This window comes from Coregonus lavaretus (assembly GCF_964263955.1).
Source record: "Coregonus lavaretus genome assembly, chromosome: 24".
NCBI classification, from domain to species: Eukaryota; Metazoa; Chordata; class Actinopteri; order Salmoniformes; family Salmonidae; genus Coregonus; species Coregonus lavaretus.
The window spans coordinates 2490063-2506790 of record NC_140011.1 but is presented as its reverse complement, the minus strand read 5'-3'; the positions used below and the strand labels follow the sequence as shown (position 1 = coordinate 2506790).

General features: G+C 44.0%; 1 protein-coding gene across 1 annotated transcript in view; it reads right to left on the bottom strand.

Moving 5' to 3' along the window:
• LOC311099533 (proteasome subunit beta type-7-like) overlaps nt 1-16728 on the bottom strand; it is a 33643-nt gene that overhangs the window by 14972 nt on the left and 1943 nt on the right. The window contains exons 3-6 of the mRNA XM_084140234.1: nt 15083-15180; nt 14648-14788; nt 6770-6885; nt 2670-2728 (exon numbers count right to left, since the gene is read on the bottom strand). Coding sequence (XP_083996360.1) covers nt 2670-2728; nt 6770-6885; nt 14648-14788; nt 15083-15180 — 414 coding nt within the window. The remainder of the gene's footprint in view (nt 1-2669; nt 2729-6769; nt 6886-14647; nt 14789-15082; nt 15181-16728) is intronic.

The window sequence follows — 16728 nt, the reverse complement described above, 5'->3', positions numbered from 1 at the left end:
TACGTGTTCATGAGAGTCTCACTTTTACACAGAGGGGTCATATTAGGTTGTAGCCCAAATTGTTCGGACGCTACAGACAGAAGTTGGCAGATCGGCTATACTGACTTCAGACGAGTCCCAAGACGCTTGTTGGGGTTGTAGAGCAAAACGGAGAACACCATCGTGTTCGTGAGAGTCATCTAGAGTGGTGATAATAGTTTGTAGGCCAAACGATTTTGTGAGAAGACCGATTTTCAGGATGTCTCATGGTCTGACAAACACCGCTCTGTCACCTTTCACCGGAGATGCGTAAGTGTTACATAGGTGGATGCGGTGGATTGAGACGCATCCAATGCAAAAAAGCAGATACACTATATACACAAAAAGGTATGTGGACACCCTTTCAAATTAGTGGATTCGGCTATTTCAGCCACACCCGTATATAAAAATCGAGCACACAGCCATGCAATCTCCATAGACAAACATTTGCAGTAGAATGGCCTTACTGGAGAGCTCAGTGACTTTCATAGGATGCCACCTTTTCAACAAGTCAGTTCGTCAAATTTCTGCCCTGCTAGAGCTGCCCCGGTCAACTGTAAGTGCTGGTATTGTGAAGTGGAAATGTCTAGGAGCAACAACGGCTCAGCTGCGAAGCGGTAGGCCACACAAGCTACCAGAACGGGCCCGCTGAAGCGCATAAAAATCATCTGTCCTCGGTTGTAACACTCACTATCGAGCTCCAACTGCCTCTGGAAACAACGTCAGCACAAGAACCGTTTCTTTCGTTTGGCAGATGCCAGGAGAACGCTACCTGCACCAATGCATAGTGCCAACTGTAAAGTTTGATGGAGGAGGAATAATGGTCTGGGGCTGTTTTTCATGGTTTGTGCTAGGCCCCTTAGTTCCAGTGAAGGGAAATCTTAACACTACAGCCTACAATGACATTCTAGACGATTCTGTGCTTCCAAATTGGCGGCAACAGTTTGTGGGGAAGGCCCATTCCTGTTTCAGCATGACAATGACCCCGTGCACAAAGTGAAGTCCATACAGAAATGATTTGTCGAGATCGGTGTGGAAGAACTTGACTGGCCTGCACAGAGCCCTGACTTCAACCCCAACGAACACCTTTGGGATTAATTGGAATGCCGACTGCGAGCCAGGCCTAATCGCCCTACATCAGTGCCTGACCTCACTAATGTTCTGGTGGCTGAATGGAAGCAAATCCCTGCAGCAATATTCCAACATCTAGTGGAAAGCCTTCCAAGAAGAGTGTAGGCTGTTATAGCAGGAAAGGGGGGAACCAACTCCATATTAATGCCCATGATTTTGGAATGAGATGTTCGACGAGCAGGTGTCCACATACTTTTGGTAATGTAGTGTATTTGAAAATCTGTCTGCGCAAGGCACTTAAGAGGATAACATGCATTATTTCCTCTTTGGGTGAATCGGTAATGGAACGAGAGTAGGGATAAGGAGGAAGAAAGTCAGGATTTATGTGGACACCCGTATGGGAGCGAGGATAAAAGAGAGGTACTGTGCGTTTGCATGACGTGTGTATGTATTTTAGCGTGACCATGTGCTAGTGTGTGTATGTAGCACGCATGCTTACACATGTTTTTGCATGATAGTGTAGGTATACATGTTTGTGTGAAGGATGATAATGTGTGTGTTCACCAGAGGCATTTTAACATTGGTCTGGAGGCAGTCTGTGGGCCTGAAGCAGTTTAATAATGGTCCACTCAGAAGAGAACTGTGGCCCCATCTCCAACCATTAACACACACAGGGCCTGGCAGTGACAGAGCCATACAACAGCACTATATGGGAGAGAGTTAAACTCTGCTGTCCAACAGGGCAAAGTGGCTTAGATTCAAGTGTCCGTAACATACTGTTGACACCGGCTTTTCCAAATTGACGGAGAAGCTTTACAATGTTGCCTTGGGGGTTAAGGTAGAGAAGGTGTATATTTCAGCAGATACGCACTGAGTGTACAAAACGTTAACACCTACTCTTTCCATGACATACTGACCAGGTAAATCCAGGTGAAAGCTATGATCCCTTATTGATGTCACTTCAAATCAGTGTAGATGAAGGGGAGGAGATAGGTTAAAGAATAACTTTTAAGCCTTGAGACAATTGTGTATGTGTGCCATTCAGAGGGTGACTGGGCAAGACAAAATATATAAGTGGCTTTGAACGGGGTATGGTAGTAGGTGCCAGGTGCACCGGTTTGGGTCAAGAACTGCAACGCTGCTGGGTTTGTCACGATCAACAGTTTCCTCCTGTATCAAGAATGGTCCACCACCCAAAGGACATCCAGCCAACTTGTCACAACTGTGGGAAGCATTGGAGTCAACATGGGCCAGCATCCCTGTGGAACGCTTGACACCTTGTAGAGTCCATGCCCTGACGAATTGACGCTGTTCTGAGGGCAAAAGGGGGTGCAACTCAATATTAGGAAGGTGTTCCTAATGTTTTGTACACTCAGTGTATCTTCTGCAGTTGTAATCATAGTTAACATATTTCAAGTTGTGGGTTTGTTTGATTATTATTATGGCTTATAATAGGAGAGAAAGTATGTGCATTTGTCATTATGCAAAATACAGGCGAGGTATGGCCATGTTTGGCCTCCATTTTGACATTTGAAGATGTGTGTGGTGGATGTACAAAAAATGGGCCAGGTCCAACTCACCTCCATGTCTTGCTTATAGCGGTCCTCAAACACTGCCATGGCAGCCAGCGAGCCAGAACCTGGGAGAGAGCAGAGACACAACAACCGCATGGTTAATGACTGTTGGAGTAACCAAAATTAAACCGTCCGACCAAAAAAAGGACATCAGTAACCAAGAGGAGACCAACAGTCAGTGACCAAGACTCAATCCAATTAGGAGATGAAGTCTCATTTTCTCCCATCCCTTCTCCCCTGCTCGCTCTTCCATCCCACAACATCTATCATGCCATCCTCCTCCCCGTGCTGCCAATGTCTGGTGTTTTATAGCCAGGTTGCCGTGGGAGGCATTAAGAAGCGCAACAGCTGAATTTTGCTGTGGTTTTCCAGTATGATAGAACGTGAAAAGGAGAGTAAAGGCCTGGTGACCAGTTGCCTGGCTACCCAAACTCCTTGCTCTAGCCAAACGCAACGCCTTGCCCATGGACGTTAGTTTATTCTCCGCAATGAGTCTGGATCCGAGTATTTCCCCGACGATTTCTAGAACACAAACGCATTCAAACCGTTTTGATTGGTCCCAGAAACCGATGGGTTGGGCCAGAGCTAGAACACACGTGGGTAAAGCAGCATTTACAAAATTCGTCTTGGCTTTAATACTCTGGTTAGAGATGATCTAATCGCTGATTACTCAGTTTTGTAAAACATCCCTCATTTTGGCAGTCGTAGACTGAAGTAGTGAACATAGAGCAACGGAACAAATTAGTTTGAGTCGTCAAGCAAGGAGACCAGCGCAGCAGTGTTTTCCATAAGCGCCTAAAAAACTGCCAATAATTCACTGTCAGCCGGCTACTTTTTCCACTTCATAAGGTAACTAGGCTTCTTTTCAATTAAAAGTTTAAATTCGCTAGACAGAAAAGTCTGTATAGCCAGCCAGCCTTGTTCGGGAGACCCATGAGGCAGGGCGCGCATCACCGGGAGCACACTGCCTGCCCTTCAGGACATCTACAGTACCCGGTGTCACAGGAATCCCAAAAAGATCATCAAGCCACCTGAGCCACGGCCTGTTCACTACGCTATCATCCAGAAGGCGAGGTCAGTACAGGTGCATCAAAGCTGGGACCGAGAGATTGAAAAACAGCTTCTATCTCAAGGCCATCGGACTGTTAAATAGCCATAACTAGCCGTCCTCCTCCCAGTACCCTGCCCTGAACTTAGTCACTGTCACTAGCCGAGCCGGTTATTCATCCCGGCACCTTAGAGGCTGATGCGCTATGTATAGAGACATGGAACACTGGTCACTTTAACAATGTTTACATACTGTATTCTAGTAAAGGCCATCCTATTCATCTATTGCTGTACATATACTATTTTATCTACACATTCTTCAGCTATACTACAGTGCATTCAGAAAGTATTCAGACCCCTTGACTTTTTCCACCTTGTTATGTTACAGCCTTATTCTAAAATTGATTAAATTGTCCCCCCCCCCCTCATAGATCTACACAAAATACCCCATTATGACAAAGCAAAAACAGGTTTTTAGAATAAATAAATAAAAAAAATTAAATCACATTTACATAAGTATTCAGACCCACAACACAATGACACACGTCTCAAGTTTTGAGGGAGCATGCAATTGGCATGCTGACTGCAGGAATGTCCAACAGAGCAGTTGCCAGAGAATGTAATGTTCATTTCTCTACCATAAGCCACATCCAACGCCGTTTTAGAGAATTTGGCAGTACATCCAACCAGCCTCACAACCGCAGACCATGAGTAACCAAGACAGCCCAGGACCTTCACATCCAGCTTCTTCAACTGCGGGATTGTCTGAGGGGCGGGGAGTGGGGGTGCTGAGGAGTATTTCTGTCTGTAATAAAGCCCTTTTGTGGCGATAAACTCCTTCTGATTGGCTGGACTTGGCACCCAAGTCGGTGGGCCTATGCCCTACCAGGCACACCCAGGGCTGTGCCCCTGCCCAGTCATGTGAAATCCAGAGTACAGCATAATGAATTTATTTCAATTGACTGATTTCCTTCTATGAACTGTAACTCAGTAAAATCTTTGAAATTGTTGCATGTTGCGTTTTATTTTTGTTAAGTATTAAACCGATAAATGGATCTCTGGGTGGGAAAAGACGAATGGGTGGGTTTGCCTGTGGGTCCTGCTTTTTGTTTAACATCCATGGGCTTACTAACAATAATTATAACAATGACATCATTAATAAAACTTTTTACAATGGCAATGCTAGCTATTCTCTCTTGGAATTTGAAAGACCTAAACTCTCCAGCTGTCTTGATATCCTAGCAAGAACCATATTGATATAGCAATGTTCCAAGAAACCCACCCAATCCAAAAGGACGCACATAGAACAGAGAACCATTTGTACAAACTGGCTGCTTTTTCATCAGCCCCAAACAAAACTAAAAGGTGTAATCATAATGATACACAGTAAACTCTAAATTACCATCTAGGTTAAAGGCGAAGACCAAGAAGGCAGAATCACTTTCCTTAAATGTATCCATAATGGAAAGAAAATTGCCTTTATTCATGTGTACGCTCCAAATTCATATGATCCTACATTTTTTGATTATCTGAACAGCAAATGATTAGAATTAAATGAATTATATATGGTTATCAGGACAGACATGAATGCCATTTTGGACATACAGGACAAATCTAATAAGACCAACTACAATCCACATGCAACCAAGGCTCTCCAGCACATACTCTACGATTACAACCTCATTGATGCCTGGCGAACACATAATCCTAAAGCAAAAGAGCACACTTTCTACTCAAACAGGCATAAATCATTCTCACAAATGTGACGTTTCAGGAAACTAGGCGTATGTCGCGCGTCACTACTTCACAGGAGAGGCATTTGAATGTAAACTTAATTTTTTATCAAAATGCGTTTGTCAGAAATGCCTTCTGGAAAATGTGAACTTTCATGTGCATTAATAACAAACTTGTATGCCATTTGTAAATACGAATAAAATTGTTAAATTATGAGCCTAGTTGGTTTAGCCACGGAAAGAGACAGGAACGTTCCTGCTAGCCATGATTGGCTGAGATAATGGCTGGGCTGGACATGCCGAGAGATGAGTTCGGATTGGTCTGCCATGTAGCACGCTTCTGTCTATCACATGAGCTGGTCAGTATGTGTAGATAATCCTTTCTAACGCTGCTTTTAAAAAATATATATAATGTAGAAGAACTGCAAAAGTGTTGCTCTCCACTTTCTGGAGGACTGAGTTTTGAAATCAGTGAAATGCTCGGTGGAATTAGAGTATGATAGCTAATGAGATGTCGTTTGATTGCAAATATGCAGAGGGAGTCAAAAAGAGAACACAAAGAAGGCTGTTGTATAAAACACCTGTTTCCGGATTACATCTTCAAAGTAAAGGCAACCATGGCATCCGTGACAGAGAGGGAGACGCATCCATCCATCGCTTGATATATTAAACTTTTGCCATAGCCAGTTGGCAAGCATTCTAAAACGTCCCATTTGCCAGTCAAAATATTTAAGCACAACTGTTGCAGTGGCGTAAATGACGGGATTGAACGTACAATGCCAAGATTTGAACCTGTGTTGTAAACATCCTCACTCACATCTTCCATGTTTACAAGTTGGCGCGTGTCCACACGGATCATAAACACAGGTTAAATTAGCTCAAAGAAGGGGTTTGTCAGTTTCCTTTCGCGAGTGAGGACACTTCGCTTCTTCCTTCACACAACGGAAATCACAATTTCACAACACATCCTCCCCCAGAAGTTAGAGAATTTTACTTCTGGGTAACCAAGATTAGGGGTAAAGTGAGTAGGCAACAGGATATATAATATGCAGTAGCAGCAGCGTATGTGTCAAACGCTGTCAAAAGAGTTAGTGCAAAGGGAGGGTCAATGCAGACAGTCCGGGTAGCTGAGGTCTGAAGCACCACCTTCAAACAAAGTGATAATCCGAGAGAGAGCAAGAGTGCGGATAGAGTGCGAGAAGAGGGATACAAATTGATTAAGAAACAAAGGAGAGAGAAAGAGGGTAGGAGATGGAGAGCAACAGATTGGAAATAAATAATAAGAGAGCAAGAGAGGTAACGGTAAGTAGTAGCTGGCAGACTCACCCATGGTGACGTAGGGCAGCTTGTCGGTGGAGCCGTGGGGGTAGATGCTGTAGAGGTGGGGACCATTACAGTCCATTCCACCCAGAACCAGGGCAGCACCGATGTGGCCTTGGTATCTGAGGACGCAAACAGGGGCGTCAATTGGGTATGGCAGTAGCCAACAACAACAATTTAAAATAGGCTACTAAAATCACTCCAATCCCGATTAAAAGGAAAATGCAGTTTAGATGCCTGGGAGCAGGAGGGAAGGCGGTTTTGTATGGCTTGCTGGCTTTATGGAGAGCAGAGACCTATATATAATAACAACAAGATGCTCATGTCGCCGCCCTAACAATCAGAGTCGTTGTCCCAAAGGCAGACGACAAGCTTAGGTCCAAAATAAGCCCATAGAAACGCATTGGGCTTATTTTGGACAGATTTTTTGGCGAGAGTGAAAGCTCTCACTTCGCCTTTTCCTCTCTGTGGAGAGCGCATCGACGCAGCTGCAGGGAACAGCGGGACTTTTAATTAACATATTGCAGAAGATGGTTGTAGTAGATGGGTTTGGCTATGTAACTGCTGTTTGACTTGACATGAAACTAAACTAGCTAATTCTTGCATGACATTTGTTTGTAGAATGTTAAGTCCCCTATTGACCGAGGTGAATGAAGCTACAGCAACAAGGGGATAATGTCTGGAGTCAATTTAGCTTGTTTTCCAAATTGCATTTGAGTTTTTAAATTGTGTAGAAATGCAATAAATGAGCTTCAATTTTGTTATTTTTTGCCTACCCTTGTTTTTTCTGAAATGACGCCCCTGGATGCAAAGTCAATGAACTATTCCTTTTATTCTATTGCAGCTATAGGGCCCTATAAAATCGGTTCTTTTTTTCCCCCAAAATTCCATCTTGTTTTTACAGGTTTACGCTCACAAATCACACTTTTTAAAAGAAAAACAACCGTATTGGATGTTCTAAGTCCACAACAATCCTTAAACAACATCAGGAGACCCCTTTTGAGGACTTGCAAAAATCGAAGATATGTAGATTTTTGGATGTAGTTAACCTTTAATTCAAGTGCCACCAGCCAGAGACTGTTGTTCGGTTAGCATTGTTTCTGTAGTGCTCATGTGATTGCAGACTTTTCAAAACAAAATGGCCACTGGATTGATGGAAATAATTATATTCTGCCAGGTAGGCATAGGCTACTTTGTAGTTAAAATTTACTTGAGAAGGTTTTGGGGAAAGCCTTTACATCTCTACCAGAAGTAAGTTATCATTAGCATCATTGCCAATGCCTACACAAGTGTAGAACAGTGGTCACCAACCTTTTCTGAGTCAAGGGGGATTTCAACCTCCCTACGTCTACATTTTTCTCTGCCTCCTTCTTTCCACTCCTCTCCTCTTTTGACCTCACCCTCTCACCGTCCCCCCCTACTCACAAGCCAGGCAATACGCTTGACCTCATCTTTACTAGATGCTGTTCTTCTACTAATCTCACTGCAACTCCCCTCCATGTCTCCGACCACTACTTTGTATCCTTTTCTCTCTCGCTCTCCTCCAACACTACTCACTCTGCCCCTACACAGATGGTAATGCGCCGTCGCAACCTTCGCTCTCTCTCTCCCGCTACTCTCTCCTCTTCCATCCTATCATCTCTTCCCTCTGCTCAATCCTTCTCCCTCCAATCTCCTGATTCTGCCTCCTCAACCCTCCTCTCCTCCCTTTCTGCATCCTTTGACTCTCTATGTCCCCTATCCTCCCGGCCGGCTCGGTCCTCCCCTCCAGCTCCGTGGCTTGATGACTCATTGCGAGCTCACAGAACAGAGCTCCGGGCAGCTGAGCGGAAATGGAAGAAAACTAGACTCCCTGCGGACCTGGCATCTTTTCACTCCCTCCTCTCTACATTTTCTTCATCTGTTTCTGCTGCTAAGGCCACTTTCTACCACTCTAAATTCCAAGCATCTTCCTCTAACCCTAGGAAGCTCTTTGCCACATTCTCCTCCCTGCTGAATCCCCCCCCCCCCCCCCCCCCCCCTCTTCTCCAGACCATCTCCGGTGACCTTCTCCCTTACCTCACCTCGCTGATCAACTCATCCTTGAACGCTGGCTATGTCCCTTCCGTCTTCAAGAGAGCGAGAGTTGCACCCCTTCTCAAAAAAACAACACTCGATCCCTCTGATGTCAACAACTACAGACCAGTATCCCTTCTTTCTTTTCTCTCCAAAACTATTGAGCGTGCCGTCTTTAGCCAACTCTCTTGCTATCGCTCTCAGAATGACTTTCTTGATCCAAACCAGTCAGGTTTCAAGACTGGTCATTCAACTGAGACTGCTCTTCTCTGTGTCACGGAGGCTCTCCGCACTGCTAAAGCTAACTCTCTCTCCTCTGCTCTTGTCCTTCTAGACCTGTCTGCTGCCTTTGATACTGTGAACCATCAGATCCTCCTCTCCACCCTCTCCGAGCTGGGCATCTCCGGCGCAGCTCACTCTTGGATTGCGTCCTACCTGACCGGTCGCTCCTACCAAGTGGCGTGGCGAGAAGCTGTCTCCGCACCACGTGCTCTCACCACTGGTGTCCTCCAGGGCTCAGTTCTAGGCCCTCTCCTATTCTCCCTATACACCAAGTCACTTGGCTCTGTCATATCCTCACATGGCCTCTCCTATCATTGCTACGCTGACGACACACAACTAATCTTCTCCTTTCCCCCTTCTGATAACCAGGTAGCGAATCGCATCTCTGCATGTCTGGCAGACATATCAGTATGGATGACGGATCAGCACCTCAAGCTGAACCTTGGCAAGACGGAGCTGCTCTTCCTCCCGGGGAAGGACTGCCTGTTCCATGATCTCGCCATCACGGTTGACAACTCCGTTGTGTCCTCCTCCCAGAGTGCGAAGAGCCTTGGCGTGACCCTGGACAACACCCTGTCGTTCTCCGCTAACATCAAGGCGGTGACCCGATCCTGTAGGTTCATGCTCTACAACATTCGGAGAGTACGACCCTGCCTTACACAGGAAGCGGCACAGGTCCTAATCCAGGCACTTGTCATCTCCCGTCTGGATTACTGCAACTCGCTGTTGGCTGGGCTCCCTGCCTGTGCCATTAAACCCCTACAACTCATCCAGAATGCCGCAGCCTGTCTGGTGTTCAACCTTCCCAAGTTCTCTCACGTCACCCCGCTCCTCAGCACACTCCACTGGCTTCCAGTTGAAGCTTGCATCTGCTACAAGACCATGGTGCTTGCCTACGGAGCTGTGAGGGGAACGGCACCTCCGTACCTTCAGGCTCTGATCAGTCCCTACACCCAAACGAGGGCATTGCGTTCATCCACCTCTGGCCTGCTGGCTCCCCTACCTCTGCGGAAGCATAGCTCCCGCTCAGCCCAGTCAAAACTGTTCGCTGCTCTGGCACCCCAATGGTGGAACAAGCTCCCTCACGACGCCAGGACAGCGGAGTACCTCACCACCTTCCGGAGACATTTGAAACCCCACCTCTTTAAGGAATACCTGGGATAGGATAAAGTAATCATTCTACCCCCCCCTTACCCCAACCCAAACAAACAAAAAAAAAACATTGTAAAGTGGTGATCCCACTGGCTATAAGGTGAATGCACCTATTTGTAAGTCGCTCTGGATAAGAGCGTCTGCTAAATGACGTAAATGTAAGATCACTATGAACAGAGAAAGTGAAATATTCGGATGTTAAAAAAAGATCCAAGACGCTAATAATGACGCAAGCCTATCGATACACTTTCCTACTCATTCATTACAGCTGCAGTGCTGGTTGTAGCACGAGTGGAAGAACGCGCATTTTATTGCTTATAAAAGTGTTGACTGAAACGTGTTGACAGTGCTGAGTAAGAACTGAAACATGAATGCACTCAAAAACAGCAGCTCTTTGCTGTATTCGTTGACAGTCTCACTCTAGTCATGGTTTTAAACATTTTGAAATCTCATATCGTCAACTTTGCTTTAGCCTTCTTTTACGCCTGCTACGTTACTGCAGACACGGTAATCTGAGCCATCCGTCTGGCCAGTGGTAGGCCTACAGTGCACTTGATTTCCTCTCCAGGCCCGCCAGAAAGGCAGAGTATGTACCTACAGACACATTAAATGGTTAAAAATGGTAACACTTCGCCTACCTGGTCCGCAGTGCAACTGAATCCGGTGCTACTACCGCCAACAGCGCAAGATTAATAATGTCGACAGCAAAATGGATGCGGAGGACAAGAAAAACTTGAAACGGGCGAATGTTTACTAGTTGCTCAGGAGGGAAAGGAGAAGTCAGATCTGTAGAAGACATTTGAGTTAGTTGTGGAAACTACTGGAAATCAACAAAAAGGAGGGTATAGGAGCAAGCGTTGCGTGAGTATTTGTGTGCCAAACAGTTGCTGTTAGATTGAAATATTATTTTTTCTGCCCATTTGGAAGTGTAAACACTAAATAAGTATATCAGAGAGATAAAAAGCCTTTATAACAGCAGACTAAAAACAGTTGCACGCATTTGTGAATTGCAGTTTATTTATTGTTTAGATAAATTATTCACAGCTCCCTTTGTTATTTTATTTTAAAACTAAAAAAAAATGCTTGATTGCATTTGAAAGCATGAATGTCTCGTATGCTGTGTGATGGCATGAACGAATGAATGAATGAATGATTGATACAGTAGCCTATATATTGAAAAATAGAAATAAATTACGGTATTAAGACTAAACAGGAAGTGCTCTTAGGCCTACAGCTCGATGGTGATTATACAAGGCTACTATACAAAGCCTACTAATGATAATGACATTACTTATTATAATGATCATAATAATAATTGTAATAATACAAATAAGGACATCAAGAAAAAGGAGGGTATAGGAGCGAGAGCTACGTGCATATTGTGTGTGACAAACAGGTGTTGTTAGATAACAATATAATTTTTCTGCCTGCAAGTAAAACCAGTCTGTTCTTACAAAAAAAATGGCAACGCCTTGATTACAGAATAGCAAAGATTAAAAACAGCCAAATCTGTGAAATTGCTTTATCCGACATTTTGCCGTTGCTTAAGGCTTTGTGCTCATTAAACACTCAAACAGGCAACAGAAGTACAATCTGTCTTATTTCTGTAGGCACATTTAACAGTTATTGTTATAGACCTAATTAAGTTGGGGTTTGCTCTCTCCTCAGTTTTCTTCGACAATTAGGCTAAGCCCTATTCGCACGGAACTAGTATTACTAGAGAACATTGGTTATGTAATTATTACCCCAGAATATCCGTTATTCCAGAGGAATGACGGATAACAGCGCTACACTGATAACTCAAGCTTGGTTCCCAAGTTTCTAACCCATACCAAACCATCTTCAGTATAATGTCGACCATAATAATTGAATTGAAGAAGTGAGATCATAATGCTAAATGGCATATTATTATTATTATTATAATCATTAGGATATTTTAGCGATCCACAGTAGACGTCAAAATGCCTCCCAGTCTTCAGATGCGTTTTAAGGCTATGGATATGAAAGTGAACTTTACATTTTCAAAGATTTAGGTCAGTTGTATGCTGCTTTGCAATCTATTAACAGGAAGGGTTACATTAAATATGCGCAATATTTTTTACTGATGCAATTCATACACACATAACAAGTTAATACATGTAGGCCCTTCATATAGAGTGCCTTCGGAAAGTATTCAGATCCCTTGACTTTTCCACATTTTGTTACGTTACAGCCTTATTCTAAAATTGATTAAATTGTTGTTCCCCTCATCAATCTACACACAATACCCCATAATGATGAAGCAAAAAGAGGTTGTTAGAATTTTTTGCTAATTCAGAAAAAAGAAAAAACGTAAATATTACATAAGTATTCAGACTCTTTACACAGTACTTTGTTGAAGCACCTTTGACAGCGATTACAGCATTGAGTTCACATTAAGGTCCTGGAGTGGCCTAGCCAGTCTCCAGACCTTAATCCCATAGAAAATCGGTGGAGGGAGCTGAAGGTTTGAGTTACCAAACGTCAGCCTCGAAACCTTAATGACTTGGAGAACATCTGCAAAGAGGAGTGGGACAAAATCCCTCCTGAGATGTGTGCAAACCTGGTGGACAACTACAAGAAACGTCTGACCTCTGTGATTGCCAGCAAAGGTTTTGCCACCAAGTACTAAGTCATGTTTTGCAGAGGGGTCAAATACTTATTTCCCTCATTAAAATGCAAATCAATTCATAACATTTTTGACATGCGTTTTTCTGGATTTTTTTGTTGTTATTCTGTCTCTCACTGTTCAAATAAACCTACCATTAAAATTATAGACTGATCATTTCTTTGTCAGTGGGCGAACGTACAAAATCAGCAGGGGATCAAATACTTTTTTCCCTCACTGTATTAGTGTTGCACCATTATTTTTACATAATATAACCATATACAATTTCAGTATCACGTCTTAGACTGATGGACTGTGCCATCCCTGTGGCTTCCACAATGGATTAGTCCACTGAGACAGGAGTGAATCAGACAGGTGTCTTGTTCACAAAAAAATGTATTATAATAACTGCGACTGCTCGACTAAAGAAATCTCGGTCGACCAAGAGCCTATCGACCAAACAATCGACCAGTCGACTAAATGGGCTCAGCCCTAATTTCTTTACATTTTATTGTGTTACAAAATGGGATTAAAATCGATTTAAATTGTCATTCTTTGTCAACATTCTACACAAAATACTCTAATGTCAAATTGGAAGAATATACACTACATATACAAAATTATGTGGACACCCCTTCAAATTAGTGGATTTGGCTATTTCAGCCACACCCATTGCTGACAGGTGCATAAAATCGAGCACACAGCCATGCAATCTCCATAGACAAACATTGGCAGTAAAACGGCCTTACTGAAAAGCTCAGTGACTTTCAATGTGGCACTGTCATAGGATGGCACCTTTCCAACAAGTCAGTTCGTCAAATGTCTGCCCTGCTAGAGCTTTCCCGGTCAACTGTAAATGCTGTTTATTGTGAAGTGGAAACGTCTAGGAGCAACAATGGCTTAGTCGCGAAGTGGTAGACCACACAAACTCACAGAACTGGACCGCTGAGTGCTGAAGCGCGTACAAATTGTCTGTCCTAAGTTGCAACACTCACTACCGAGTTCCAAACTGCCTCCAGAAGCAATGTCAGCACAATAACAGATTGTCGGGAGCTTCATGAAATGTGTTTCTATGGCCGAGCAGCCGCAAACAAGCCTAAGATCACCATGCGCAATGCCAAGCGTTGGCTGGAGTGGTGTAAATCTCGCCGCCATTGGACTCTGGAGTGATGAATCACGCTTCACCATCTGGCATATGCCAGGAGAACGCTACCTGACCAAATGCATAGTGCCAACTGTAAAGTTTGGTGGAGGACGAATAATGGCCTGGGGCAAGTCCCTGCAGCAATGTTCCAACGTCAATTTGAAAGTCTTCCCAGATGAGTGGAGGCTGGGGGGGGACAACTCCATAAAAATGCCCATGATTTTGCAATGAGATGTTCAACATACTTTTGGTCATGTAGTGTACATATATATTTTTTTATAAATACAAAATTCTGAACTAAAATATCATCATTGCATAAGTATTCAGCCTCTTTGTTTAGGCAAGCCTAAATTAGTTCAGGAGTAACAAATCACATAAGTTACATGGACATAGAAATAATAGGGGTTGACATGATTTTTGAATGACTAACCCTTCCTTTGACCCCCATACATACAACATCTGTAAGGAATATTGACAAAAAATGACAATTAAATGCATTTTAATAGCACTATGTAACAATAAATTGTGAAGCAATCTGGGTCTGAATAGTTTTGCAAGGCACTGTATGGCTAATAAAAAAGTGAGCACTTGGTTGGGGGGGGGGGGGACTGGATGGATGGTGTACCTGAACAGCATCTGCTTGAGCATGCGGTTGGCGGTGGCCACGCGGGGCAGACGGCCCGTGGAGAGGGAGTGCAGCTCCAGGTTGGAGGAGATGATCTGGGTGCTCATCTCAGTGTCTGCCGCCGTGCCCGCTCCACAGCAACTGGATGGACGCAAAACATGACACAGTAGAGGCCAGGATTAGAGGTGACATGCATTTATGAAACTACACTTTAAATAAATGTTGATATCACGTGACGCCTCTGTTATTGTCTAAAGACTAAGACAGCAGCACGTATTCTGGGTATTGTTCACTGAAGCACAGCGATACAATGTTATTCACACATCAGCCATCATCATACCTGTTGCACAGTGGTACACCACAATACTGTCAAGTCATTCACACAACTCTAATATAAAAACAGAATTTAAAAAACTAGGAAAAGGGGCCACTTACTAGATGTTGGGGGAGATGTAGTGGATCTTGGAGCAGTTCTTATCTGCCACAATCATGCCTTCTGTGGCCCTGGTGTCAGCACCAAGAACTATCCCATCCTACAGGAATGAAAAAAACGTTAAATCAAAGAGTATAAATAGCTATTTTTGAAAATATTTTTTTAAAGAGTAGCCATATTGCATGCATTTTTTGCTTAATGTTTGGTAGCTCTGAAGTCAACATTTTGGTTTCATACATGACATCGCATTTAACCAGATACGGGATAATGGAATGGTGGAATTATAGAGCGCTCAGCCTGAACTTGGGCTATTTCAGGAAAACACAGCATGCCTTATCAGTACATTTTTGGAGCGTGATCTTTATCACTTTGGTGAAATATACTGAACAAAACTATAAAACGCAACAAGAAAAGTGTTGGTCCCATGTTTCGTGAGCTGAAATAAAAGATCCCAGAAATATTCTATACGCACAAAAAGCTTATTTCTCTCACATGTTGCGCACAAATTTGTTTACATCCCTGTTAGTGAGCATTTCTCTTTTGCCAAGATATTCCATCCACCTGACAGGAGTGGCATATCAAGAAGCTGATTAAACAGCATGGTCACTACACAGGTGGACCTTGTGCTGGGGACAATAAAAGGCCACTAAAATGTGCAGTTTTGTCACACAACACAATGCCACAGATGTCTCAAGTTTTGAGGGAGCGTGCAATTGGCAAGCTGATTGCAGGAATGTCCACCAGAGCTGTTACCAGATAAATTAATGTTCATTTCTCTACCTTAAGCCAACATAGTTTCAGAGGATTTCGCAGTACGTCCAACCAGCGTCCAACCGGCCTCACAACAGCGGTTTTCTGATGTCAACGTTGTCAACAGAGTGCCCCATGGTGGCGATGGGCAGGTATAAGCTACGGACAACAAACACAATTGCATTTTATCGAAGGCAGTCGTGCCATTCATCCACCGCCATTACCTCATGTTTCAGCATGATAATGCATGGCCCCATGTCGCAAGGATTTGTAAACAATTCCTGGAAGTTGAAAATGTCCCAGTTCTTCCATGGCCTGTATACTCACCAGACATGTCACCCATTGAGCATGTTTGGGATGCTCTAGATCGACGTATGTACGACAGCGTCTTCCAGTTCCCACCAATATTCAACAATTTCGCACAGCCATTAGAAGAGTTGGACAACATTCCACAGGCCACAATCAACAGCCTGATCAACTCTATGCCGAAGGAGATGTCACGCTGCATGAGGCAAACTGTGGTCACACCAGATACTGACTGGTTTTCTGAAACACAGCCTACTTTATCTATTTTATTGCTCTCACGAATTTCGGGATATCCAATTGCGATTCAATCTCATTGCTGCAACTCCCCAATGGGCTCGGGAGAGGCGAAGGTCGAGTCATGCGTCCTCTGAAACATGACCCACCAAACAGCGTTTCTTAACACCTGCCCACTTAACCCGGAAGCCAGCCACACCAATGTGTCGGAGGAAACACTGTCCTACTGATGACTGAAGTCAGCCTGCAGGTGCCCAGCCCGCCACAAGGAGTCACTAGAGCGCGATGAGCCAAGTAAAGCCCCCCCAGCCAAACCCTCCCCTAACCCGGATGACGCTGGGCCAATTGTGCGCCGCCC